General features: G+C 46.3%; 1 protein-coding gene across 1 annotated transcript in view; it reads right to left on the bottom strand.

Moving 5' to 3' along the window:
* PAPPA (pappalysin 1) overlaps nucleotides 1-22,508 on the bottom strand; it is a gene marked incomplete at its 3' end in the record, with an annotated part of 174,517 nt that overhangs the window by 24,161 nt on the left and 127,848 nt on the right. The window contains exons 14-18 of the mRNA XM_080356158.1: nucleotides 14,986-15,154; nucleotides 8,366-8,549; nucleotides 5,584-5,794; nucleotides 4,810-4,981; nucleotides 1,359-1,506 (exon numbers count right to left, since the gene is read on the bottom strand). Of these exons, the coding sequence (XP_080212284.1) occupies nucleotides 1,359-1,506; nucleotides 4,810-4,981; nucleotides 5,584-5,794; nucleotides 8,366-8,549; nucleotides 14,986-15,154 (884 nt within the window). The remainder of the gene's footprint in view (nucleotides 1-1,358; nucleotides 1,507-4,809; nucleotides 4,982-5,583; nucleotides 5,795-8,365; nucleotides 8,550-14,985; nucleotides 15,155-22,508) is intronic.

The raw sequence follows: 22,508 nt of genomic DNA, 5'->3' as shown, positions 1-22,508 counted from the left end.
CGGTGAGAACCGCGCTCTCATGGAGGATCCGTCCCACAAGTCTCTCACCTGTGTGACATGGTCCCATCCCTGGATCAGCACCTGGGATCGATACCTGCGGCAGCCATCCCAATAGGGCTGCGAAAGGCCTGAGGGCTGGCAGGAACCTGCTGCAGACCCTCCTGCTTCCAGCACTGAGATGCTCCCCTTCACACCAGGAACTGGTATTTTCTCTTTGCAAAAGCCTGGCCAGCCCTGGGATGCAACCTCGTTTCAAAGGTAAAACGCCTCGCCGCGTTGACAGTCACCACATCCTGCTCGCTGCTCGCTCTCCCGTGCTCCACCACGCTATTTACGCTTACGGAAAGGAGCGGGTCAGAATTGTTTTGATATATGATCTGTAATTGGCATCATTACAGAGCGATGATCTCATCCAGGTCGTGTTCTCCTCCCCGAGGAGAGAACTCAAGGAGGCTCGTGGTCCCTCGCGTGGCTGCGATATAACGAGGGAGCTGCACCACGAGGAAACTTCTCCAAGTTCAAAGGGACGGGCGGAGGGAGGAGGGGGCTGGCAGGGGGGCTGCGGGAAGGGTCCTCGTGTGTCTGCACAGGCTGCAGCCAGTGCAGCTCCCATTGCAGCCCTTACAGCAGGGAGATATCAAAAACAGGGGCTCAATGTACAATATAGTGCGCACAATTCTGTGTGTGGTCTGTTCCTCTCTCTGCCTGGGTGACACAAAGCAAAACTGAGCGCAGGAAGCGCCCCAAAGCTCATCACCCCTTGCATCATGACCAGGCACCCCAGAAGGGGGAAAATACACCCTCACAACAGCTCCTAAACGTCTGTCATGTTAAGGGGATGCTCATCTGGTCTTGTATTCTTTCTGGAGAGACCTGAATTATCCTGATGCTGCGTTTTCCTGCCAGCTCCTGCCTTGCAGCCTCTGGGGCGTGAGCATGTGCATGTAGTTGAAGGATGGGGACATTGCGAAAGCGTAAGAGCGAATGTAGGTACAATTTCTCCTTGTATTTTGAGGACTGGATGTGTCTCTGGTGTAGTCCGGCTTGCTGGCTGCCCATTAAAACCAGCTGGCCAAGAAGGAACATGATGAAACTGGAAGCACTGGAGGAGGCAGGCAACCAGAGCATGTTACATGATGCCTGGCCTCTCAATGCTTTGTGTTTCCTAAAATCAGTTCCCTGAAAAGCCTCCCGTAGCAACCTCTTCCTCAGGCAAACAGATCCAGAGGAGAAGGTGACTTCAAGGACTGCAGGCTCCCTCTCATTCCCATCCTCTTCTTCATCTCATGCCCCATCTGAGCTGCATCCCGCCATGGCAGATGGCCGGGGCTGATGCTCACAAACCGATGCTCACAAACCTATTCCATAGCCGCCGGCGCATTGCAGCTTCAGGTGGCTGTTGAGCTGTGTGGGCAGCGCGCACTGGCCCTGCATCTCCCTGCAGAGATGAAAGGAGCCGCTCCAGGTTCCATCCTTCCGGCAGTGAATCACGTTGCTTCCACGGCCCTGGGAATGAGAGAAGAAGACAATGAGGGTGGTCACGAAAAAGAAAACAGCAGCAAGGACAGGCTGAGAAGTGAGAAGTGGGAGCAAAGTTCTGCCGGAGCTGGGAGAGCCCCCAGTTGGGACTGCCAGCCCTGGGGGGCAAGAAGGACTTTTCTTCCAAAACCACACAAACATGCCTCTTCTGTGCAAGGCAATGTCTTCACAAGGCCCTTGCAAGGTCTCTACCTTAAAACAGACCCACTCCAGTTGTAATAAAGGTGCATTCACCCCATTTGCCTTCTTTCTTATTGTTGAGCGGTTTGCATTGAATGCAGACGTTTTCCCTCTTCCCGTTTTCTAACTAGTTACATCATCTTTGTCTTGAAACAGAAAGAATCCCCAATGGCTGTCTGAAGGGGGAAAGAAAGCAGGACACGAGCAGGGATGCTTAGCAGGGCAGAACGTGCTTTCTGGAGCTTGGCTGCCTTGAGTGACAGCGAGCGAAGAGGCTGAGACAGACAAGCACAGAGGCAGGTGGAAAGGGGGGAAAAATCCTCTGGTGTGGGAATGGGCAAGGGATAGAAGATGACATTTCTCTTATAGAAAAGATTCTCTGTATGATACTGAAGAGTGAATACCAAAATCCAAGGGGAAATATCATGCCCTTTAGAAACAACAAAGGAGCGCACAGGCAATCTTTTGTCAGATCTATCCTCCTGGCATTGGGGATTTCTGCACAAGCTGTTCTGCAGGGTCTGCGAGTTGAACTGCCATGGGGCAATGTGGGACATTCAACAGGACGATGTCTGGAGTGGCTGGGCTCCAAACCTCCCGTGGAGGCCTTGCTGGGTGGGAGAACCATGGAGGATCTCTGCTTCTCTTCACCCATTTTACATGCCAGGCATGTTGCCCACCATCTGCCCACCCTGCTCGTGGAAGATTGTGCTTGATGTCTTTGGGGATCCTTCAGTTTGCTGTCTATGCTGGGATCCCAGCAGGGCTGCTGAACTTTTCTTAGGAGCATTTCCCTGTGACCCAGATCTCTTGTAGCACAGGGGTCTGCACAAGCCACTGGTACCGGTGTGGAAGGTTGTGCAGCCTTCAGTGCTGGTCTTGTCCTTAATATCCTCATCCTGTTTTGTGTTTTTCTCTCAGCTTTGTTGATGAACATAATGTTTAGTGAGATGCAAAGTGGTCTTACTGGCAGTCTACTGCGTGGGACCTGCTTCCCCTTCTCTAGACATCTGGCCATTGCCAGAAGTAATAAGAAAATCATATGAAAGGATAATGGACCAGATGGACTCAGGGTGTGATCCAGCTTGGTGACTCTCACCTAAGGGCCAGTTTGGCAGAGCCTGATTCATTTAGATCTGACTGTTCATATGATTTGTGCGCAATATCCAGAAATGGAAAATCCTTGGTCTGGGTGCCAGGGGAGGTACCTGCTTAAATTACCATTACGGTTCCTGGCAATTAAGAGATATCATACGTACAGCTGAGTAATGATCTTCAGCGTGGTGACAAATTCAGGAAGAGATCACTAAGTGATAACTGAGCACAATTTGCTGTTTTAGCAAGTGTGGTGCACTTCCATTATAATTTGCATGCCAGGGTTCAAGCGTGATTTTTAAAGGTGAGCCATGAAAGCTGATTTATGTTCCCAGACCTGGCTGTGCCTGAGGATACTATTGTATAGTTTCTGCAACATACTCAGAGGTCCCAGGATATCCATTGCTATAGTAACATGCTGCCCATCATTCCCTGACCTGCAAAATCTCTTGTGAAAATCCCTGCTGGGCTTCTTGCTTGGATGCAACATGAATTATCACCTTATATAGCTGAGAGAGACTTAGTGGGGTTTAATCCTTAAATAATTAACACCTCTCAAGTGGTTCTGAGTTGTGCCAGGAGTCCTCCCTCTTTTTCTGTAGTCTGTTTTCTGGGATATCTGGAAATACCTTTCTCTGCAAATCCTTTTCTCAAGATGTTATCTGCTCCTTTGCTCAAGCTGCTTTTGCAGCTCAACAGCCACTATACTCTTCCTCACAGCAAACAGAGACATAGCTGTACCTCTCAGTTCATTCTTGCTGTAACCCTGACTCCACTGCTTGCTCCTCTTCACATCCAGCTCATTGAAAAGCAAACACAAACCAGTTATACCAGTTGTCGTTACCCCAGTGGTGCCGGTTTCCCTGCCCTGGCAGCGATGGTGCAGCCACGGTGACCAGGCTGAGCAAGTGGTGGATGCACAAAGCCACAGATGCTGCATCCCGTCACTCCCACCCAAACTGCACCCAGGAGTGCAGCTTCTCACTTCATGAGGTTCGTAACCTCACATAAGTCTTACTCAAGGAAACCTTTTTCAGGTGCCCCAGGGCTCTGTGTGTCATCCCCATGAACCAGGCAGGCCAGCCTGGCAGGGTCTGGGGACAACAAGTGGCTTTTAAAGTCTGGAGCAGGTATCAGAGGTGTCTTTTAGATCACTGGCCCCTTTTTGAGATGTCCTTAGAATCTGGAATTATATAAAAAGACCTTTGACAGAGCTCTCCCTGCTCTCTGCACTGCGTGTAGAAGCAGCAGCTCCTACATCCCAACTTTCTCTTCCCAAGTGTATTAAGCAGCAGCAGCACTTCTGGGAGAAGTTACTCATCTCACAAACTATAATTACCTTTGTTGAGGGAAACTAAGCATTTCAAACAGGGTACTAAAGGCCAGACCTTCTCCTATCAGTGAGGAAGTCCTAGGAGGTCAAAGGCAACACACTGATTTACGCCAGATGGGGATCTGACCCCTGATGCCAAATGACACCTTCACAGCCCAGAAACCATGAAAGTTCAGAGACAGCTCACTTGAATAGCTGTAATCTCCATAAAGCTAAATTTTCATATGGCAGAGATACATACAGTGATAGTGAGAAAAAGAACTGTAGAGAAAAGCCAGGTAAAATGGAATGAGCAAACAGGACAAGTATGGGTAGCTCATATCCTACTTACTTTCTTCCATTACTCCTTATTTCCTAGCTACATAGAGCCACCAAGGCAGATTTTTCAGCCACTTATTTTCTGCAAAACAGTAAGTCACCCATTGCCAGTACTCTACAGGTAATAGTTAATACCATTACTACTATCATAACAATATTATTTCCAGGCTCTTGGCAGTAGCTCTCTCTCTCTACTTCAATTACGTATTTCCCTTCTCCATTTCTCTGTCTCTGGTCTCAGAAGAGCTCAATGGCACTCAGCCCCTCCAAGATCAGGGTCCATAGGGAACATACCATAAAACCAGCTTGTATGGGCTGAGATAATTTGGATAAGAGAGACTCACCGGCTGGCTGTCATCATCTTCGCACTTGATCCGGCACTCGCTGTTGAACTGGAAGCCGTTGGAGCACTGGTAGAGCCCGTGGAACTTGGAAGGCGGAGGGTCACAGGTTACGGGCACGCAAGCGCCCGGCAGCCACGTGCCGTCTTGCGTGCACTGGATCTTAAACGCTCGCCTTTTTGTGCGGAAAAAAACATGCAGTGAGTGGCTGAGTCAGCTAAAAGGCTCTAAAGCCTCTGAGCTCTGCTAGCAGGTTGCAGGGGATGGGTGCGCTTGAGCTTTTAACACCTGGGGAACAAGTCATGAACCTGCGTCATGAGGTCTCGGGGCAAAAATAGCGATTATTTGCAAAGCCAACATTCAGCCGCGCAGCCTAAACTGCTCTTTGGGCTTTGGACACGTCTTCTAAAAACTCTGCTTCCCAGGCTTGTGGGCTGTGGTTGGTTTGAAGTGGGTTTGTGCAGAGTCAGAAGTATATGATAGCACTAACCCTTTCCTGCAGAGTTTCAAAGGGGACTCCCCAAGCTGCGTATCAAAGGGCTATTTCTAAGGTAAGGTCTGTTATTTGTGCACTGGCTAGGATTTTCAAAGAAGTCTAAGGGAACGAGGTGCCTAAATCCCCTTAAAATTGCACATCTACCTGCATGAAGGAATTTCTCAGTGCTATCCCCTACAGCCCATATAGTCTGTTATAAACAACCCAGCCTTTTCCCAAACTCATTTTAACTTGTGGCTTTCTGAAACATGCTGACTGCATGGCATAACTCCTTCACGTACTTTCTTGCTTTTCTGGAAGATCCAGGGACATGGTAACCTGGTTTGCATTTGTACTTGCAAAATGAGCCCACTTTGTGCTTATCTTCTCGGCAACGAGTGGTCTGGAGATCCGCGTTTGGAACGATGGAGGGTGCTCGACACATCAGCTCGCACAGCGCCTCCGGAAAGGACCACAGCCCGTCCTCCATGCAGGTCAAGTTGCTGTTATTTCCTGAGAAGAACAGTGAGTAAAGTCAGCAACGTTCAGCAGGACTAATTCTTTCAAAACATCATTGCACACATGATATATCAAAAGCCACCTCAGTCGGTCTGTCAAATTCAGCTGCGTGTCCTATGCGTTTTCTCCATCTAGATGATGGCATCAAATCACTAAAGACTGTGTTTTCAGATGACAGGCAGACAGTGTTTATTTCAGGAAATGCTATAGCATAGGGGAAACCCCACTGGCTTTGTAATCTTTTGTATTTCTCTTCCTTATTTTGTTCTTCTCTGAAAGGAAGCTTGCTTCACACATCAACCCCCTCCTCTCCAAAGTCATGGCATTAACAGAGGGTTTGGTGCCATTACATTCTTCATTCCGCTTCTGTGTTATATCTTTTCCCTGAATCTGTCCTTTTTATTTCAATTTTGAGCCTTTTGGAGCAGCATCTGTTAGTATTAGAGTCACTACTCCAACACAATGAGAAGCCATTCTCAGCTGGAGATTCTCAGTCCTTGGGGACTAGTGTGATAAATATGATTCATAATATCCATTAGAGATTCATTTTCCTTATGAAGCTTTCTTGCCCAGCACCTCAAAGGTAAAAGCTACAATGGATCTCTTTGCCTCTGCTGTGACCTACTTGACTTCAGAAGGTTAAGCTAAAAGTAGCCTAGTCTCAGTGTACTTTACATTCTTTGTTATTTTATGCTGTATGTTGAAAAGGAAAAAGCTTTTCCTAAGAAGCAAAACACAGCTATGAGCCACTAACCCTTCAAAAACCCCTCATACTCTCTTGAAATCCCTGAGCATTGCTGCAGGAACTCTACTCAACCCACAAGACATATTTTCAACAGCAAGCCAACTTCGGAGTTATCCCAAATAATACTGACAAACTGCTAACCCCGGATTGCAATGCCATCTCTCTGAGAGCGAAGGAAGACAGCCGGGGCATGAGGTTGGAATTCAAAGACGAAGAAAACAAAAGGCTCTGGAGGGCTCAGGAAGGTATGTGGAGGAGCCCTCCTGCCCTACCCACAGAGATAAGAGAAGCCGCATTAAATCAGCCCTGGCTTTCTCTCTCCCCTCCCCAAGTGCAGATGATTGCAGAGGTATTTTGTGCAGAAGGGAGCAATTTTCTAGAGCACCAGCCCGCTCCTCTGCTCTGACTCACGCAGCAGCTCTGCAGACCAGCCGTGGTGATCTCATACTCGCCACTGCAAAGTGATAAGCTGTGACATTACCAGCCGTGGCTGTCATGACGTCAGTGATTGAATTAGGCATGAGTCACTCCAACGCCATTCTCCAGAAGCTTAGTGGTAACATCTATTAGTCATCACCGATGGCTGTACACCAAATGGTGCCTTTACCTCACAGCTCACAGAGTTTCAGGACAAAAGTGACGTGATGCTACACACCACAGCTGCACCCCCTGACCTGGGGGTTGGTTGTCATCCCCCTGTCTACCCTGGATGGAGTCATCAGCTGAAGCTCTGTTGGTCATGATGAATATCATTATTTTCACTGCCCCCTCAAAAAAAAAAATCCAGGCATTTTCAATGAAAAAACATCTCTTGTTGAAGATGACCCTCTGAGTTTATTAACAGAAAAAGGGAATTTTTGATAAAAATCTCCCCTTTGATTAGTCTTATCTTTCACTGTATGTTGGCTGCTTGAGGTTATGCTAAGTCTGAGTTACAAAAATTAAGAAATTTGGTTATATATGAAGAAATGAACATATCCTTTCACTGAAATGAACAATATTGTTCACCTGCCTCTTCTGGGGTTTGCAGTGAATCAAAGCGGAAGAGGTGATACCATATGTACCAAAAAGGCTTATACAGCATTTGTACCTGGGTTGACAACAGCAGCTAGGATTACTCCATTGCAAGACAACAAGTTAATTTGGCTCTAATGTTCCTTCAAATTAACACTGATATATTCTCTTGTTTCTGGGTACCATGCCAGTGAGCAGAGGAGTCGATGGTGCTGGGGATGCTACCAGAAAAGCAGCAGGGAAGAAGATGGAGGAGAAAAGGAAAGGAGGCAAGAAAGTGTGTTATTTTTAAGAAATAAAAATTATAGACCCCCCAAAAAAAAGAGAAGAGAAAGGTCAGAGGTGGAGCAAGACGAATGTGGCAAAGAGATGATGGGCGGATTAGGAAAAAAAGAAAGACAGTGATGGGGGACTGTGCAACTGGGACATGAGACTTTTCAGTCTTCTCCTGCCTTTCCAAATTCATGGAAGGGAGACAGACAGAAAACAGAAGGCATGGGAAAGAAGACGAGAGAGAGTTCAATTTGATTTATCCCCATGACTTTTCCATGTTTTGGTTGTATGGAAGTAATATTCACTGTCATTCCTGCCTGGCCATACGTGATCAGGAAAGGTCACAGGAAGGTAATAGAGAGATGCAAAGGAACTCAATTCCTAATGTAAATAAACCTTCCCATAGGCTCCGTAATTCTTCATACTTAAAATATCATGAATAATTCTAAAACAACAGCAACAGAAACATATATTACTAGGAGCAGCCTGCGTTAGCGGTGCAGCTGTCCCCAGGTCCCTGCACCCTCGGATACCTTTCAGAAGAGCAGGAGGTCGGCAAGTGAAGGAGCATTTCTTGCCAAAGGTGGTCCCCTCGCTGCAGTTGAAGGTGGCTGGGTAGACATGGTACTGGTCTGGGACACCGCAGTCCACGGGCTCACAGGTCACCTGCTTGTTCCACTTCCCATCTGTGCAAGTCATGGTGATGCTGGATTCCATCTGGAAAAAGACACATGCCTACAGCCATCACAGCCACCAAGGGGGAGATCAAAAGCATTTTGAGCCTAATAACAGCCATTATTTTGGCTCACAAGTTAAGCAAAACTGGGCCTGACCACTACCATCATCATTTGGACAGCAGCTACTAAAAACATCAAGGAAACATCAACAGAAAATGGTGTCAAGGGAACTAGGATGTATTTCTGTCACCTCTGGGGTGAGACACCAAAGTGCTTCAATATGAGGAGTGGGATAATGTGCAGCACTACAAATAATCTGAACTCTCGTCTGTGTCGCCTCCTGAGACAGGCTGGGAAGCTGCCCTGGGATCAGAACGGAGCGCGCAGGGCTGAGCTGGCAGCTGTCCCCGATCCCCGCCACCTCCGCAGTGACACGGCCGCTCCAACGGGATCCCCATGTATTCCTGAGCAGCCAAACTCATCCTTGGGTTTGAAGTGAAAGCCAACCTGACACGAAGCCATTTGGGACTCTCACCTGAGGCTCTCCCAGGAGGTGTCAGTCACCCTTGGTCTGAGGTACACAGGGAGGTGGCCTGGGCTATTTCAGCACTGTGTTCAGATACTGAGAGCTGCTGTGATGGCTTCTATGATCAGAGCACCCTGAGGCTCCAAACAAAACCAGGGCCCTGCTGCCCTGGTACATGTACGCTTGACAGACAGAGGTTTTCCTGGAGCAGTTTGCAATGGACAGACCCAAGAGCATCCTGCCCATACGTTCACCTGGCACTTGGACCAGAAAGTCACAATGAGAGAGGTTGAACACAGAATCAGCACCTGTGCTCTGACTTCCCTAATGCTGCTTTACCACCCTGGCTACATAGAAGATACGTTTCTGTGGGTTCAAGGAATTATCCAAATAATGCAGCGGATTGAAATCCTGAAGTGTTAGGGAGAGAGAAAATAAAAGCAGGGGAGGTAAAGGAGCCACCCATCCAAAGCTAAGATGAAGAATTTACTGAGTGACTGAAGGACAAACAGACATTGGCAAAGAGAACAGAATAAACAACATATCCACTTTCTAATTAAAAAGGGAAAAACATTAAAAACTAGAAGTGAAAAATCTGAAAGTAGGACTCTCCCCTCCAGACCAGAATAAAGAGAAAGACAGAAGAAATATGAGAAACCCAAACACAAGCAGGGGAAGATACCCGCGAAGATTCCAGCGAGGAATCTGACCAAGCCGTACAGCAGCACTCCTCTGCCTCCGGGGAATATTTTATTCAGGGCTGGTACGCTCACAGGAGATCTGCACTGCCGACCATTGATCTGGGTTTATAAAAGGAAGGGGAATTTTTCTAGCACACATCAAAGAGACCTGGATTCCCTTTTTGCAAAAACACCCTAATGGTTTCAACAGAAGTTCAGACCTGTCTCCCTTTGATATATGGTTGCATTCAGAATGGAAAAAGCAGTCCCAGAGCTGAGAAACTGGACACTTCCCAAGTGGGCACAAAACCCCTTTTCTAGACCGTGGAGTTTATTTAAACAGGGAGCATTGCTGATGGAAAAAAATGTCTTTTCTACCAATTTAGAGCAGCACATTCTGGGATTCTCAGAGCACTCAGGTGGAGTGACACTCTGTGTTCCCATTCCCGGGCATTTTGCTCCCCATTCACTTTAAATTCTGCCTTATCAGAATACCTGCTCCATTAATAAGTAGCTATATTCTGCAGACAGTTGACGACTTGAAGTCACCCGTGCTTCCAAGAATCTGCGGTGTGATGGCCACAGGAGAAGGGATGATATAGCGTATTTCCATGTCTTCATAACACAGCACCATCATCACCACATTTGCACTCCAGGCTGGGCTGCTCCAGCATTCTGCAAAGCCTCCATTTCCCTTAGCAGATGCTATCATCAAATAACACTCCAGCCCCGTGGCTGATGGGCTCCTCGACACCAGGAGGTTTAAAACATAAAACCACGCTATTGATGTCACAGGATACCCATATGTTATGGAAAAGTCTTGCATTGTATCTTGCTGGATCCACAACAAGCACAATGAAGCTCCATCAGTGACAGGAGATTCAACTCTAAGAATTCAGTTATTAGTGTTGGTGTGATCTGGTTTAGGAAGGAACGATTGTTCCTACCAGCTGATGCTGGCTGCTGAGACAGTGTGGTGCACAAAGGAGCTTCTCTAATGGCAGGGTTGCACATCAGATGTAGCTCTACAAAACACCGAATAAACAGTGCAAATTCAGAATCTAGAATATAGCACCAAAATTAAAACGGAGTATCTGTGTATGACAGTCCTACCTTACAGGGAATGGGCAAGAAGGTTTTGCCGAAGCTAACACCTGTGAGGGTATTTCAGCTGCAGTTGTGGACTTTGTCAGCAGAAAGCTGGAGGACACCAGAGCCTGCTGGAAACACAACCTGCCTGGGGTCACCTCTCCTTGGAAGGGATCCCTCCTTACAGCTGTACTCCCACTGCCCTTTTCCTTCCCCCCATTCTAGACCTTGATGTGAAAAAAACCCCACAAGTCTCTCCATATTTTCATCTCTGGGCTTTTCCCCATGGTGCTTTCCCAACAAAACCACTAACCAAATCTGGAAAAGCCACTTCCTTCCAGGGTCTTATGGCTTTTCCTCTTCCTGGCAAGGCCATTCCCATGCAGAGAAGCTGTGCCCATGTGGGTAAGACCCTGGCTTCTCAGCTTTTTCCAGTAATTTGTTCCATGTTTTGTATGATGGAAGCTGAGGTTTTCAAGGTCAGACATAATAATGGCAAATTTTAGAGTATGTCTATCATGTCATCACTTCAAGCAAAAGGAGCACGTCCTTCTGCAGCAGAACATAACAGAGAACATTCCCCACAATGGAGACAAAGACTACTGGCTTTGAATGAAAGGACACACGACAAACCCCACCATGGAGATTATTGCAGATGGCGCCCACCGGCTCTCAGCTTCTCCCTCTTGCAATGGCCCACCCGAAGGTGGGATCATTACAGGACCCCAGCTCTCCCCAACACCACATCACATCTTGGGGGTATTTCCAATCAACTCAGCCACCTTCGGATCCAGCCCTGGGTCTCTGTGGCAGCATCTGTGTCTGTCTTTGCAGATCTCCTGCGCGAAGCCTGAGCAGACACGTGCCTGTTTCGCCTGTCTGATCTGACAAGGTCACCCAGCTCACAGCAGTCCACACGAAGCACTTGGCTTTCTCGTCTGGTTTATTAGCTGTCACTTTGGGCACTCTGCGCTGCTTTGACTGGCATCACAGCAACTGCTTCCCTTCATGTCCTGCCTTCCAAAAGAGGCTTTCGCGAGGAGGGAGGGTAAGGACGAGAAAAGGGGGGGGGGGGGAAAAAAAGGTCTCCAAAGATACAGTGTGTAGTGAAGAAGATGCAAACTTAAACAAATCTGGTGCCAGAAAGATTTGTTTCTTGGGACTTTGAACAGCTTGGGAGAATTCATGTCTCCTTCCTGCTGCCCAAGATCCCAGCCGGCTCCTTCTTCAAGCGATGCCTCACATGTGAAGTTTCCTCTCCTTAAAAACGAACAGCTGTGCCCTCCCCTCTAAGTATTCTTCCACTTCTGCCCACTACTGTGCCTCTAATTGAACCCACATGAGCCGCGCTTTCTTTTCCTGGCATGATTGATGATGCCTTTGCACAACATTAGGGAGCTGCTGGGTTTTAAATAACACCTCTTGACCAGAGCAGCAGTGGTGGCAGCTTCAAGGAGAGATGACAACAAGGCACTGAATGAGTGGGGCTTTCAGCGAAGGACAAGGGGGAGGAAAGCAGGGGAAGACAAAGGGGGGAGAGGGGGAGAAGAGAAGAAAGAGCGATGGAGATGTCAGGGGGGTGGGAAGAAATGGGGTGGGGGGGAATGAAAACATCCTGAGATGATCTTTGTGAGAAAGATACATGGAGAGTTTTGCTCCATCACTGTGCAAATCCTTTTTTGTTGCTGGTGGTGAAGTCCCTAAATAAGGACGAGAGAGAGCCCAAGAGCCTGTAAACAACTCCGCTTTTTAAAAAAATGTTCCAACAGCAAACAGTTTCTACTGTAGATAGTGCTGACGTTTTTAGGGTTTGGTGATTTTATGGAGTTTTAACAGGTTTTGGGAATGGGAGCTACTCAGAGAGCAGAGCTGAATGATTTTTGTGCCCTCTGACTGATTAAAATGGTGGTTTCAGAAGACACAGAGACCAGAAAGCGCAGAAATTGTTAAGAAGATTTTCAAAGACCCCTTAGAGGTTAAAGATTGATTTGAAATGTGACTCGTGCCCCTACATCTCTGAGCTGCTTTTAAAAATTTGGCTTTTAATTCTCCGTTCACCCTTTTTTTTCTGCCTTTCAGTGGAATGCAGAAGACAAATGCGGTTCGGATGCTAAACCTGTCAGTCAGTCTTCATCAGCCTGCAGTGGCCATGGGCCACCGATGTTTAGTCTGCTCTTTGAGACATTGCACCTCAGCTCAACCTCCTTCCTACCTTGTGCAGCCCCCCAACACTGTCAGTTAAATGAGAAAAGAATAGCTCTAGACCCTCAAAATAAGTCAATCAAGTAAAATATCCAACTAAACGACAACAGTGAAACAACCAAGAGCTGTGTGCAAGGTTCCTTGATAATAACAGAAAGTCCCTCTGCCTATAGATAACAACCCACGTGCCCCGTCTCATCCCAAACGCTTGTGATCAGCAGAGGAACTGAAACTGGGAAACAATTGTGGAGGGAACACAATGCAATTCCATACAACACAATCCAAGGAATCCAAACCATGGATTCCAGACTTTCTCAGATAACTCATTTCTTGCCAACGTGTTCCATACGTTCTGGTTTGAAGCACCTGACGCACAGAAATAAAACAAGATGATAGTGAAAGAAACTGTCCGTTCCCTTTCAACAGATCTCCAAAGGACATGAATGAACTTTATAAGCATGTGTCTAATGTGCTTAGGTGAACATGGATATTTTTAAGATGCTCCACTCCTTCCCTGATTTGACCAGTGAATGCACAGCACTGAGCAAAACAAAGCCATTGGCCTCAGGGTTTTTATCAGTGGAAAAAAGACGATGAAGTGCAATAGCAGACCAGGGTGAGAGGAAGCATGTTGTAATCGGCAGTGAATCACGTTTGCTAGGGGTGCTAAAATCCTCCGCTCCTGTCACATGAGTCTGATCAAGGCTCTGAAACCAAACTTCTCAGAGCAAAACCATGTACAGTTGGCTGAGCCTCCCCGAAAGGTACTTCTTGCATTTAAATAGCACAGCGCTGGTGAAACATGTTTAGGCTGTTTTATTTGGTTTGGGATTCCTGTGTGCTCAATGTACAGATCCCTTCCAACTGTTTCCTGGTTCAGCCATTCAGGCTCGTTTGAAAACTTGTTTTCTGTTCTGTAAAAATGCTCAGCTGGAGCTGGGGTTCTGGTGCTGATGCCAATTAGGATGGAAGAGGCCCAGCTTGCGGGGTCCTGTATTTGTTTTGTAATTGAGTTGAAAGGGCTGACTCATTCCCCTCCACAAGCTGATGAAGAACACAGTATTTCACAAATACAGAGAGGCTGCTGAGCTCGGCTGCCAGCCCCCAGATGTCTGTGCTGTCCCCACAGCAGGCGAGAAGGTGCCGATGGGGGAAACCATCCCCACGTCCCGCTCACGGGATCCGGCGCCATTGGGAATGAGATCACAAACCGGGGTGCCTGCCCTGCACCCACGTACCCCTGCACCCCGCTCCCCACAGCCTGCCAAGGCCGGGCCATGCTGCACATGCACCTTGTCCACCTCCCCAGCACAAAGAACCTGCAACGTTTTTAATGTTTCAAGAAAGTGATAAGTTTTCCTCAATATCTCACTCACTGCATCAAGACACGCTGTGTTTGTAGGACTGGATTAGTAATGCTCAGCTTAGAGAAGATGGGGAGCACTCTCTGGCCCATGGGGGGAAGTTTTTGGTTCTTTCTTTGGAAGCAAAATGTTTGGGTGCTTTTTCCACCTCTTTGATACCATGCACTTCTGCAGTGCCAGCATGTGGTTGGGAACAGATGGACTGAAACACTGCAAAGGAGCTAAAAGACATTGTTAGCCTCAACTCGAGGAATAAAACTGAAGTATTTTGCCCAGAAACTGGTTGTGTGAAGAACAAAAACAACCAACGCATCCCAAAAAGCCAGCTCAAGAAACACTGCTCAGCTGAGCAGAGGCAGTGAGATCAGAGAAGACCTGAACGCAAATTTAAACATTTTGGGTTGAAAACCGCAAAATTTGGGGAACATCTGAGCTTTGCTCACTGTGAGAGCTTTGCTTCCCACAGAGTCCAATGGCTCCTATTCTGATGAGACATATTTGGATAAGGTCTTGTCCCAAGGCTGAGCTGAGATTTTGGGTTTTAGGTTGGGTTATTTCTCCACGTCTGTTTGTTCGCCCCTGTCTTGTGGCTCATACAAAACCAGCAGAACAAACCTGGCTCTTGCGGAGATCGTCGTCTCGCTGGACCTGCAGGATGTAGCCCGTCTTGCAGCTCACGTGGCACTGGGCACCATTGAGCCACCCGCCGCCCGTGCAGTTCAGCAGCGCGTTCTCGATCTCCAGCTTCTGGCAGTCGGTGGCTTCGCAGGAGTAGTGGACACAGCTAGGTGGGAGACGAGAAGCAGTATTCTTATTTAGTTCATTTAAATCATCCCACAAGAGTGAGAATGTCTGACTGACACACTCATCACTTCTCAGGTACGCAGGCAAACGGCTCCTCCCCAACAAACACACCCTCTAGTTACATCTCCCAAAGGACAGGGACAGTGGTAACGGTGATGACAAGGAAAGCAAATTACAGGTGTTGTGGCAAAAGGGAAGAGCCTGCCAATTCTGCAGAATTACCTTATGTTCTGCAATATTCAACTGCGCCATGGCCTGACGCGCATCTACCAGAGCACTCTCCTCACGCCCCATCCCATTTTCCATCTCTGCTGAATTCAGGAGTGCCCGATATTTCCCGTGATAAGTGTGTGCGTGTGATGAGGGGTTTCTGTGATAGACACTCTTATCTTTGAGAAACTCGATTGAGATCAACACATTCATTTTATTCCACTTCACCAGGAGCACCAACCATCAGCTGTGTAGCTGTGTTGATAAGCTCTTATCAAGCTCAGCAGTATGCTGTCATTTCAGATCTCTCCAGCTGCTGTCCTGCCATCCATAAAATGTTTTCCCGGATGGAAACTCTCTGCTCTCTCTACAGTAAATTATAATAACATTTAGCACTACTTGTAAAAGAGAGGTTTTTGTTTTATTTTTATACACACAGAGATCTCTGGTTGACACAAAATCTTTCACCATCTCTGATGACCTGAGTCAAACATTACAGCACATGTTCGAATGTGAGTATGGGGCAGGCGCTCAGCTAAAGGGCAATGAAAATACGGAGAGTCTTAAAGCATGTGCAAAGACGTTTTACTGGATTAGAGACAAAATATCTGGGGTTAAGGATTCCTACCGGGTGATATGCCTCTGATAAAAATTAAACTGAATTTGAATTAAATGCAGTTAAATTAATACTGAGGAGGGAAATTTTTGACTTATTTCACCATCTAGATGGGTAGGCAAGAACCTGAAACACAGAGAGTTATAGAAAGAAGGGAAATCAATGCATCAATACACATAGTTTGAAATGGATTACAAGCAAGTTACTTCCATCTCCTAGAAAAAGGGTTAACAGCCACCAAACTCCCATCCACCTTAGTTAAGCACAGGACTTAGCCTGTACACGGTGTTTTGCTGTGTTCAAAGCATTGTGCAGACATTATCTAATTAATTTTCATGACACCTCTGTGAGACACCTGGGCTGGTATTGTTATCCCCATGTCACGGACAGAGAAGCACATCTGCACATGTCTCTACTGAGCTCTAGATCAGATTAAATGACAGTATTATGTACCTCCACAACTCATTTCTCTGTCCCAGACTAGTGCTATATGGCAAGTGCCCACGGCTGGTAATTTAAGGCTGCTTGTTCAGCGGTGGCCCTTCCCTGGAGTGCGATGAGCCATAAACAATTTCTACATTCAGAATGATCTTATTTCCTCCTTGTGCACAAAGTATTGCCACTGACAGGACTGAGGAAGGAGAATTCCTGGCCAACTTGACACCCTTGTAGGCAACAACCTGCACTCTGTCTACCAGGATTACAACTGTGATGCTCATTACTTCTGCAGAACGGTTGATGCTTTGCCAGAGATGACCTACACAGAGTGATCCTGCCTTCAGTATGATCCACCCATCCCCATACCAAAGGTTTCAAGTGTTTTCCAATCATTGGAACTCACTGCATGACACACAAATTTAAACTGCCACTGATTACAGTTCACATTGATCAATAAGACTGTGGATGAGATGGTGGAAGAAGAAGTGGGTGGTATGTCCTAGTGTCCGGGTGGTCTTCTCTTGCAGAGAAATGAGGTGGGGAGAACCTCCACATGCAACTGTCTTGTAAATGCCCAACATGAACCTCACAGGAGTGTGAACCACAGACTTCACTCTGGTTTGGCAGCAGCCCCCAAGCGAGCGGTACCTTAGTACTGACCTCATGGCACTGCTGGTTGGGTAAGTCACCAACTAACATCAGCAACAATATGTGAACAGGAGTGTTGAGTCAGACTGTAAACAATGCATGACGTCTTGTTGAACCCTCCCTGCAGGTCCCACTTACACCTACCCATGAAGACCAACCATCACTTTGCTCCCTCTGCTTTCCAGAGGGTGAGGCTGCAATACCAGTTCCTCCCATGCCAGGGCTCCAGCGCTGAGCAAGTTGACTCATTGAGGAAAAAAAACGAGCACTATTGCCAAGCCATTCTCAGAAGCACATATTGTGAACCTTGACTGCCCATTGCAAAACTCCCACAAAATCTGAAAGCCTTTCTGCACCAAAGTTGAAAAACTTAAGTATTAAATGAAATAGGTCTGCTATTATTTATGTGAATCAACGTGTTAAACATTGATGTAGCACTGAATTGAGCCATGAATGGCTTCAGAGGGAAAGGTGAGCCTAAGAAAACCTTTGCAATTTGCACAAAGGGAGATTTGGAGCAACGTCACAGCAGTCAGTGGCATCACTTTTCATTTCCATCAATGTAAAGGAGAAAAGGAATCTGGTTTCTTGAGTTCATATCAGGACACCAGATGAGCAAGCCTGGGCTTAAAAGTCCTGCAGAACTGAAACGCCACAGACAAAGGCATTAAGAAACACTTATTGTGATGTTCTTCTTTCTGTTTACAAGTCCCCTTGTGGTCTTCTTAAATGGCCAGGGAACATTTTTAGCCACCCCCTCCAGGCTCCAGATTATGCCTCGGTTAGCAGATCATCTGGGCAGCTCTCTCTGTCTGTAACTCTATATGAATGACTTCAGTGACAAACAATACAACCATTCACTTTTTGTAAAAAAACAACCACTGCCACCAAATGTTTCCAATTTAAATATTTCTGGTTCTCTAGCTACTGGTTCCAATTTGGTATCAGCTACTGTCAGCTGTAAATCCCAATGAATTTTGAAGTCACGATCCTGAATTGAGTTCTGCAAATGCAGAATTAAGGAGGAGAATTGAATATCTCCAAGTAGGAAGTTTAGACAAAGAGCCCATCACATCCATTTTGGAGAATTGTGGGTTACAGAAGCTCTTGCATGGGTACTGCCATTTAACAGTGGTTACTCATCACATGCTCCAGAAACTATGCATTTCTCCAGAAAGAAACAATATAGAACAACTAAGAATGAAATAACTTCTATAACTCATGTGGATTCCTGGCACAGGAGGAGAGCTTACCCCATTTTCTTGCAATCAGAACTGGGTGGCTTTGTTAAAGCTGCTTATTTCAAATCACCCCTGGTCTGCCCTAACTACCCCAAAACACTTGAGAGTTGCTTGCCAGAGTATGAGCTGAGCTTGACAAAAGCTGTGCAAGGAACCCAAGGACCACTCCAATGATTTACTGATATAAATATATATATATATATATATATGCAATGAACAAGTGCTGGTACCTAGGGTATTCCCTGGCAGCGTTTACTTTACTAGGTCCACCTCGGAATTCACCTGCTCCTGTTCTTGCCCTGGTAGTGTATAATTTCCTAAAGCAACATTTTCACACCAAGGTGAGTGCAAGAAGCAGTGGATTTCTTGCTCACATTCCATTGCCTTCAGGGTGTTAAAAACACAGATCAAGACAGTTTCAGCGATGTCAAAAGCCCCGATCTTAGTTTCACATGTAGGCTGAAGATCTGCGCCAGTTCTTACTTTATTCAAATCCACTCTACCCATCCCTAATCTAAATGAGCTTAGTCATTAGCCTCTAAATCTTTATTTCTCTGTGCCAATATTGGCCTCAATTCAGCAAGGCACTTAAATATGTGCTTAACTTCAAAAGCACGGTTAAGTCCCACTGATAGATTTGACTACAGGGAGATGTAAGCAAATAGCTAAGGGCTTTGCTAAATTGGGGTCTTAGTGACACAATCCTAGAAACATTTGTATTTTAACATGTTTATAGAGAATTATAACAATTAAGTGGAACTCGTCCTTCCTCACATAAAAATAATCCAGGACTTCCTCTTTCAAACAGCTTACAGCAGCCAAACTTTCTTTTCCTAACCCTGGGGTCAAGCAGTTTTCCAAGAACTCATCTCTTAACATAGTGCCCTAAATTTTTGTTTCCTTCTTGATAGCTCTGACACATATATATGCATAGGTGAGCACAAAAGCTCATGGTATACACTTGTTATGAGAAGAGCCATAGCATTATCTATTGTACACAGGAAAAACTTCCTTTCCCTTAGTCCAGACCAGCTTGGGCTGCAGAAATGAAGCATAATTTGGTTTTGCTCTATACCGCCATACATACAACTCACACACGTGTAGCATTCTGAGGGTTTTTCCAACAGATTTATCCTTACAATGGGTTTGTCTTCTCTGCAGAGATTCATCTGAAGGCAAAAAAAGCAGGTTCTCCCTCTCTAATCCAAACAAACATGCAGCATTTTGAAAAGAAAAAGCTGGTAGCCACACTTCTTGTTGTAGGAATTAAGAAAAAAAAGAAGTTTGAACTATAAAGGTGGCAATGCATTTATCTTCAGGCTTCAGCTAAAATAAATTGGTTTCCCTGTATTAACACAACATCTCGAAGAACATCTACCTGAATCCCTGAGGCTCGACAGGGATGGACAAACCCACGCTGACTGTCCCACTGGAAGAAGGATCAAGTCCTTTCCCTTTCAGTGTTTGCCCTCAAATCTGGTCCATGAGGGTGACCAGAAGAGTGGCATCACCTACGGTCCCTTCTGCCATCTCACCACAGCACCATTGGGCCTGACTCCACTGACGACCCCAACAAAACCTCAATTCAAATCCATAGGGTCTGGAATGAAGATAAACCCAGAGATTTACAGAAAACACTTGATCCAACCCCAGGGAAGCTGTGGGAGAAGGAGACGAACAAGCCAGCACATCCCCACCTCTGTCCAGGGCACATTCTCCCTGGGGACCAGCTCTGCTCGCAGAGATTTTCCTGCCCAAGGGGGTCCGTATTGAACCGATCGAGCTCTCCAAGCCCCCTGGCCCTGCCAGCGAGATCGAGTGCCGGGGCGTCAGCAGCTCTGCAGGTCTCCCTGCCAGAGCCTGGCCAGGCAAACAAAGAAAACCCATCGCCTTCCGCTTTAATAAAAGCCAAATGATGCCGTTTGCCAATTACCAAAATGGGGCGAAGGTTAAAAACCCATTGAATTATAACACATGTCACGGACCAAAGCTTCTATGATTAACAGTTCTGTGAGAAATTCATTAATTTCGCCAGAAGCAAGCTGACAGAGATTGCGCTTAATGACAGAACGCAGGGCAGGGGAAAGGCAGCCGAATCGGAAAAGAGAAAGCTGCACTAAATCACAAATAAAAGAGATGAAGGAAACCCTTTTTTTTTTGCCCCTTATAAAAAGAAAAAAAGAAAAAAACAAAAAAGAGTTATAAAGGGCGGTTGCATTTGTTCCGCTGCTGAAGATTTATCTTCATCATTTCTTGTTGGGGAAGCTGACAGCAGGGGAGAACAAGACAAAGAGAAGAGCTGGAGTGGGGTCTGGGGCTTGTTTGGGGTGTTGAGGGGTGCAGCTGGGAGGAGGGTTCTGCACGGCGCCCAAGACGCATTGGGTCTTGGTCTCCAGTGCTGGTTCCCCCAGCTGCCAAACACCCCGATGTGCGCACTTATGGAGGAAGGTAAACCCCAAATCTCCCCTGCAAGAGGCAATTTTGCAGTCATAACAGGGAGTTTGTGCCACAATTTAAGCAAAGAAAGGCAAATCCTTTTGCTAACCGGAGAGCACAAGGAGCTGCACAACGTTGGGCACACACACCGGGGAGCCGCGGGCAAGCAGAGTGTGCTCTAGGGGGAGGGAACCCTATCTTTATTACCAACACGGAGTTAATAGAGGATTAGAAAGCAAAAAACTCCTGAAATCCACAATTGTGATGGCTGAACTGGGGTGTCTACCTCTGTTTTCACGCCTCACGCCTGCAGCTTCCAGGAGAGGAGCAAATGGAGAGGAGCAAATGACACCAAGTGGGATGGACGAGGGGATGCAGCAGGGAAATGTCCCTGTGGGATGGCAGCACCACCCAAGGTCTGTCTGGCCAGGGCTGGGAACCCCCTGGATGAGGTTTCCTACTTGGTGAATAGGCGAAAAACCTGATTTCTGAGGAACCGCTGGCAAAGGCAGCCCCAGAGCACCAGGGCTTTCTCGCTGCTCGAGTGACCGCAGGGTGGGCAATTACATCTCTGCTCCTGCACACCCAATCTCACCGTCCACACCATGAGGTTAAATGGGAAATAATAAAAGTGTGATAATTTGAGCTATAAAGCGCAAGAGAAGAACTGAGCTGTTACATGCAGTCTAAGGATGCAATGTGAGAATAAAGGGTGTTGTTTCTGCAGCACATCTCCAGCAGCGAGGTAAACTTCTGCTGAAAACAACAAAGAGCCCGTGGGCAGCTGCAGCAGGAAAAACAACAACTGGGAAAATACAACTGCAAAGTACAGAGTATTTTTTTTCAGACCTTCTATAAATGTCTTCAGAAGGATGGAATGGATTTTCAAAAGAGTTAACGATGACTGAGAACAACTTCCTATAAAGTTCAATGGGACTTCTGCATTTAAGCTCCTTTTCCTCTCCTAAAATATTAACTGTAATACATATTTTAAGAAAGAAGAGTGAGCGCATGTTTTATTTTTACTTATTAAGTTGTCATTAACCCATGGGAGTGATCCATTCACCTCAAAATAAAAGCTGTATTAACTTTTAAGGGCCAATATATTTCTTTTCCCTCACATATTTAAAATCTGCACCCTCGCCTAGAACTACCTGTATCTGGTTATAAATCCTCTCCAATCAAAATAATTCTCTGTGAAGAGAGAGAAATAATATCTCTTGTAGAGAGAAGCCAAAAAGCAGTCAAAAATATCTATGTTGACCTAAGGAAAATGAAAGCGGTAAAGTTGATGCTTATAGGTAGGAAGGAAAGTTACTCTAAACATTAAATATGTTTTTAAAAGAACATATTAGGGAAATGCAGGCAGTGGGGAAAGGGAAGGAGGGAAGGACGGGCAGGGAGACTGTGAGTACGGGGGGCAGAATCCACATCCAACTTCTGAACTGGTTAAGAAAAAATGTTTTAAAAATTCCCTCTTTCTATGTTCTTCCTGGATTGGGTGAAATAATGAAGGAAAAAGATGGCAGGTGACAGCAGAGGTTGTTGGTTTTTACCTATTTCCTGCACAACTTCAAGTATGACTTTCCCTACATCACAGATAACTGAACTGCTTAGAGTTTCTCGTATAGAAGATGAAAGTGTATATAGTCACCCAAAACAATCCCACTACAAGGTAAACTGGAGATTTTTCAGTCTAGCACTGTCATCAATGGAAAAAGTCTCACGGATCTCAACCGGCTTTG

This window comes from Nesoenas mayeri (assembly GCF_963082525.1).
Source record: "Nesoenas mayeri genome assembly, chromosome: 18".
NCBI classification, from domain to species: Eukaryota; Metazoa; Chordata; class Aves; order Columbiformes; family Columbidae; genus Nesoenas; species Nesoenas mayeri.
Note: the sequence above shows the minus strand (reverse complement) of the source record. Positions and strands in the feature narration are given on the sequence as shown.